The 6,207-nt window shown below is 34.0% G+C and overlaps 1 protein-coding gene across 1 annotated transcript; it reads left to right on the forward strand.

Moving 5' to 3' along the window:
* The first annotated feature begins 2,442 nt into the window (after nt 1–2,442).
* LOC145168588 (pachytene checkpoint-like protein) lies at nt 2,443–5,838 on the forward strand. The gene is made up of 14 exons (XM_079087367.1): nt 2,443–2,745; nt 3,066–3,129; nt 3,523–3,629; nt 3,749–3,816; nt 3,975–4,078; nt 4,169–4,273; nt 4,392–4,481; nt 4,571–4,646; nt 4,720–4,789; nt 4,883–4,953; nt 5,035–5,125; nt 5,207–5,334; nt 5,409–5,540; nt 5,617–5,838. Exons 1-14 carry the CDS (start codon nt 2,595–2,597, stop codon nt 5,746–5,748), a joined length of 1,389 nt encoding a protein of 462 aa, XP_078943493.1. The 5' UTR covers nt 2,443–2,594; the 3' UTR covers nt 5,749–5,838.
* The last annotated feature ends 369 nt before the right edge of the window (nt 5,839–6,207 follow it).

The raw sequence follows: 6,207 nt of genomic DNA on the forward strand, positions 1-6,207 counted from the left end.
ATTTGATATGCCATAAGATTTATTTGCATTGACATTGGGATTGGATGTTGATGGTGTTGGATTAGATGTCTAAGCCCATAACTATTTTGGTATGTACTTGACCCGATTATGAGCATGGTCCTTTTGGGTTGCCTTCACCATAGCAACTGATAGGATGAATTAAGGAGAAAGAGGATTAATTATGATTTATTAATATATTATGTGAATAATATATTAAAAGAAAAATCATATTGTTTAATTAATATTAGTCAATAATTAATTAAGAATTAATTTTGTGGCTAAAAGAGATTAATTAAATAAAGGGGACTGATATTGCAATTATATGATAGTTGCAAATTGGGCTATGGTTTCCTAATGGAAAGGGGATTGGACGAAATCTATGGGAGGCCCATATGATTTTCGTCCAAGGGCTTTTTAGAGGGACTCCATGGGTTGCTTAAGGCCTAAGCAGAGAATTAGGGTTTCACCTGAAACCCTAGCAACCCTCACAAGTATATAAAGACCCCTAAGGCTCCCAAAAACGTGGCTATCACTTCTAAGAGAACCCTAGACGTTTTTGGTGCCTCCTCCTCCCTCTCCTAAGTCATCTTGTTGCTAGTGGTGTTTGTGACTCCATTAGAGGTGCAACATTTGAGGCACTAAGCTTTCAGAAGTCAAGATCAGGAAGGATTTGTGATTGTTACTGCTACATAACAATCAAGGTAATGTTTCTAACCCTAATCTTATGTCAATTTCAATAATAGCATGTTAGATCTAGGGTTTATGCTTTGGTATTCAATGTTGTTGTATTCATAGTAGAAAACCTAGATAAAAGCAATTAGGGTTGCATGTACACCATAAGAATGATGTAATGCTCATAACCCATCAGATGGTTGCACCGTGATTCAAATAAAGTGAAGAAAACATAAAAGAAACTGAGATTGATAGAAGATAGAAGATAGAAAATAATCAACTGAGAAGGGTTTTCACCAGGAACGAAGAATCGACGACTAGGGTGAGAAATTGTAGGAGGTCTTTGATACCATGCAATCTTTAATATTTTCCCATAAAATTAACCTTTCTCATTAAAATAATATATATACATAATACAAATGTATGGGCCGAATACCAAAAACATGGGCCAAACATAATACAATACATCAAATATACATTAACATTCTTTACTAGATGTTGCATGCCCTTTAATCCTGATTAGAAACTCGTTATGACCCAATATCATAGATTCCCACATCTACTCCTTTATTGTCATGACCCAATATCAATTTAAGTTCTAATCAACCTTTAAAAGGAGTAATATACTTTGGAATCCTCATCTCTAATTATTTGACAATTTATAATCGCCATCTTTCATCTTCCATGTAAGTCAGTCTCTTTGAAAGGTCATTCTCATGAAAAGAAAAACTTCCTCTCTGTCGAGGATTTTCCTCACTAAGCTTTTAGGAAAGTCAGGACAAGGACTCTAATTGTAATAGAGACAACCCCGTCTTCTCTTAGCTATATGCTAAACACTAGTCTTTGCTTTTCATCAATGCGTTCCGATTAGTTCAGGCCGGTCGATAAAATCCTCCGAGTGACTAACCATCACTGACGACTCGTGAGCTCGCAGGGCTCATAGGATGGGATCGAAGAGGAAAGCCCTTCTCTTCATTTCATTGGCGGGTTAGAGAAATGTTCACGACGTAAGTCAGTGGAAGCAAACGGGTGCACTAGAGTTTACATATTTCAATCGTATTAATACTTGCATTAGTATATTAATTCACCTTATGAAACATTTCACCGTGTGATAGTATTTTGCAGGTGCACTATATAAAACAAAAAATATACGAAACAACATTATTATTTATTTATTTTTGACAAAAATCACTATTTTGTAGGGGTGACAATTTATGACACGACACGAAAAAAATACACGAAACGAAACGAAATTGGGACGAAACTGAAATTTGAATTCGTGTTCGTGTTAACTGTAAAAAACACGATGTCGTGTCATGTCGTGTTCGTGTTCAAAATTTGACACGAAATTGAGACGATTTAGCAGTTCTTTATCGTGTTTTTCGTGTTTGTCATGTTATATTTGATAAAATATTCATTACATAAACTAGTTTTTAGTATATGTTATATTTGTCGTGTCGTGTCATGTTTGTCGTTTTTTAATTCGTTCGTTTTCGTGTTAGTTAGAAAAAACACGACATCGTGTCGTGTCGTGTTACATAAAACCTTGTCGTGTCGTGTCATGTCAGACAGAAACACGAAACAATAGCACGATTTGCCACCCTACTATTTTGTAGTTGAGCTGCTGCATGGATGGTTATTAGGAGAATTTTGTTATTTTTTATTTATTTTTTTCTTAATAAAAGCATTAAAAATAGCTATTTCATCATTTCCTATTTAAGTTATAGCCTATAGAGTTGTTACGGAACCGGGTTAAGCCACACGCGAGCCAAAGAGGCAACTCACGCACTCACGGTCTATTCATGATTTTTTGCAACTATCTTCCCGCGCTCATTTTAAACAGCAGAAAGAAGCATACGCTTTTTGGGAAAGTCCTAACCTAGGGTTTTACAGCACAAAATTCCCAATCGCAACTGCTCACCATGGAAATGGTAACGAGTACTCCGATGGAGATCTCCGTTCAAATTGTCACCAATGGAGACGCCCCTCACGAACAGACGGACGCCGTCCCTGATTCCGCAGTAGATTCTTCCCCACCACCGGCTGTGGCGGAAGACAAAATCCTCATTTCAGGTATTATGAACTCTAAAAAGGCATCTGTAACACCTATTAGACTTGTATATGACTGATAGCAGCTCGTCAGCTTCAGCAGTTGCCTGCAGCTAGCTTCAGTGGTTGATGAATTTAAGTTAGTTAGTCAGTTTCTACTTTCTATGTTTTTCCTATAAACTCTTCTTAATAGCTGGCAATTGATTTAACGCATCCAGTTTTCATCTTCTTCGATTGCTCTCTGTTCTCCTTCTGTTCATGTTCTAATAGCACCTAATTATAGACGGTGTTGTACATTTGATTTTTTTGAGATTACAGAAGCTGAAGTTTTGTAATTATTGTAGTTGAAGTTTGCTTGAAGCCTTCTAGCACAGCTCGAATGGAGGATGTGAAATTAGCTGTCGAAAGGTAATTACTTTCATGAACTGCATATATCTGTATTCTAGAGACAAAAATGTATTTACTATATGTAAAAAACGATTACTAGTACCTTAAAGTTGAGCAAATTCTTCCTTTCTACTTCCCCATCTCCAAAAAATAGCCCACTTTAAAATATTGTTTGAATGTCAATGAAAACTATTCCTGATTAAATACAATCAAAGACTATTTATCCAATCATTAGCTTGTAATTCAGCAACATCGAATTTTCCCTAAGATTAATTTATAAAGCAACTTCTGTAGGAAAAAGAAAATTTGAAGTCTATTTTTGGGGATCTAAAGGGAATTATTGACATATGCAAATGCAACTTCAGTGCTGTGAACTAGTAGAACTAAAATCTCCAGCTTTTTTATTTTGTTCAGAATGCTGGAAAATAGGAATTTAAGCTATGTTGATGGTCCAATCGATATACCTCAGGATGACACCTTTTTGAAAGAGAACGTGCAAAGAATATGTATTTGTGACACAGGTATATGTTTTACCCTGTATTCAAACTACAATCATTGTAAAATGGTATGCTATAATTTAATTACCTAATTTTTTATGTATAATAATGTCCTCATTATCATTTATTTATCTTGTTGGCAGAGGAACGGGTCACAAACCATGGTATTTTGTTGTTTTGGCAAGTCAAACCTCTTGTGCATGTCTTTCAGGTAATTTGATATTCTGTTTGTTGTCTATGTTTATGCAATATGGCTAGTGTGTTCTTAAAGTTTATATTTGCAACTTATTACTTACAACATGTTTATACTTTATACTCATTTAGTACTTTTCATTCATGGTTATTTGGATATTGTTGTTGCTTATTCAGCTTAGTGAAGAGGGACCTTGTGAAGATTTAGATGGGGATAGCCAACTTTCCAGCTTTAGTGAATGGATGCTTCCTGCAAAGGACTTTGATGGCATGTGGGAAAGGTTAGAATTCATGAATCATGACCTATTTTAATATTTTCAAATAGAATGATTTGAAATGAATTAAAGCTGATAAAAGGTTTGATTCTGCAGCTTAGTTTATGAATCTGGTCTCAAGCAACGCTTACTAAAATATGCAGCAAGTGCTTTACTTTTCACTGAAAAGGGTGTTGACCCTTTACTTGTATCATGGAACCGGTAAGTTTTGGAATTGAAAACAAAACATAACATGGAATGGAATCTCAAATTCCGATTCCACCGGAATCCATGAAACAAACACACCTTGAGTCTAATGCCATTTCTATAACTTTTGCAGTATCATTCTTCTACATGGTCCTCCAGGAACAGGCAAAACATCATTATGCAAAGCCTTAGCACAAAAACTGTCAATACGTTTTAGCTCCAGGTTTGTATATTTTCTATTCCCATCAATCACTGATTCCATTCCTTTTATTCACTGAAACAAGTTTTATTTATTTTCTGCAATTAAAACAGATATCCACATAGTCAGCTCGTGGAAGTCAATGCACATTCATTGTTCAGTAAATGGTTTTCTGAAAGTGGCAAATTGGTAAATTCACAGCTTTATTTATCTCAGATTAGCTCATAATCTCATTATATCTGACTTGTACACATGGTTTCAGGTTGCCAAACTTTTTCAGAAAATTCAAGAAATGGTGGAGGAAGACAACAATCTGGTATTCGTTTTGATTGGTGAGAAGTGTGTGATTGTGTATTAAATTAAATTCTTACTTTTTTTTAATCATTGAAGAAAAAAAAAAATACTAATAGCTTGATATTGTGCAGATGAAGTTGAAAGCCTAGCAGCAGCAAGAAAAGCTGCTTTATCTGGCTCAGAACCTTCAGATTCTATAAGGGTAATTAACATTTTCTCAAAAAAAAAAATTCTAACCATTTTTTTTAATAATAAAATACCAAATTGGATATTTGTTTATTAGGTGGTTAATGCTCTACTGACTCAAATGGACAAATTAAAGTCCTCACCAAATGTCATCATTCTCACCACATCCAACATAACAGCTGCTATTGGTATGTTTTTTTTTTCACAAAAAAAAAACCTTAAAATCCCCAAAAATGTCATCATTTTGTCTCATTTTTAATTTCTTGTAGATATTGCATTTGTTGATCGAGCCGATATAAAAGCATACGTGGGCCCACCTACTCTACAAGCACGATATGAAATACTCAGATCCTGTTTACAGGAGCTTTTAAGAACTGGAATTTTGTCCACTTCTCAGGTATAAAAAAAAATTATAAATTTATCCGTTTTCTAAAATACTTAATTAATTAAAGAATTTGCACTTACACATAGGATGATGATGATGAGTTAATTCTTCCGAATTATGCTTCTTTGAAAGACAAGTTAGCTTCAGCAACACCACAAGGCTCTGAATACCACTTGAACATATGGAAGCATTTGATGGAAGCTGCTGAAGCATGTGAAGTGAGAAAAAACAAAAATCTATTTCTTTCATAATTTAAATAAAAGTAATTATTAATTTATATTTATTTATATTCAGGGATTGAGTGGAAGATCATTAAGGAAGCTTCCATTTTTGGCTCATGCGAATGGTGAATGTGATGACCTCACAAAGTTCTTGCAAACAATGATCAGCACTATCAACAGGGAGCGATCTGAGATACCTGATTAAGTGCGTCTGTTTACTTTCAGACACTTTTGTGAAATATGATGGATCGCTTGTTTTCTTTCTTCAGTGCTAAATCTATTGAGCTTGTGAATATAGCATAGGCACTTTATTTCATAAAAAAAAAAAAACTTGAACTAATATACCTACAATATATTCTTCATCTCAATCTTCAAAATCCAATCCTGTGTTTATTAGCTTATCTGGTATGTATTCGTGAAGAGAATTTCTTCTTCAAAGTATAATGTTTTATTAAGAAAAAAAATATAGAATGTTATAATAAGAAAAGTAAAAATAGAATATTATAATGAAAAAAGAAAGAATAAAAATATTTGTATTTTTCGTGGTTAAGATTATAATATATTTACACCCACTTCATAAAAGACAAAGAATATAGTAAAGAACAATGCAAAGAAGTAGACCCTCATGATATTGTTGAACAACACTTTTTGAAAGAATAATAAA

Source organism: Lactuca virosa, chromosome 4 (genome assembly GCF_052849685.1).
Source record: "Lactuca virosa cultivar CGN04683 chromosome 4, Lactuca_virosa_CGN04683_v6, whole genome shotgun sequence".
Taxonomy (NCBI): Eukaryota; Viridiplantae; Streptophyta; class Magnoliopsida; order Asterales; family Asteraceae; genus Lactuca; species Lactuca virosa.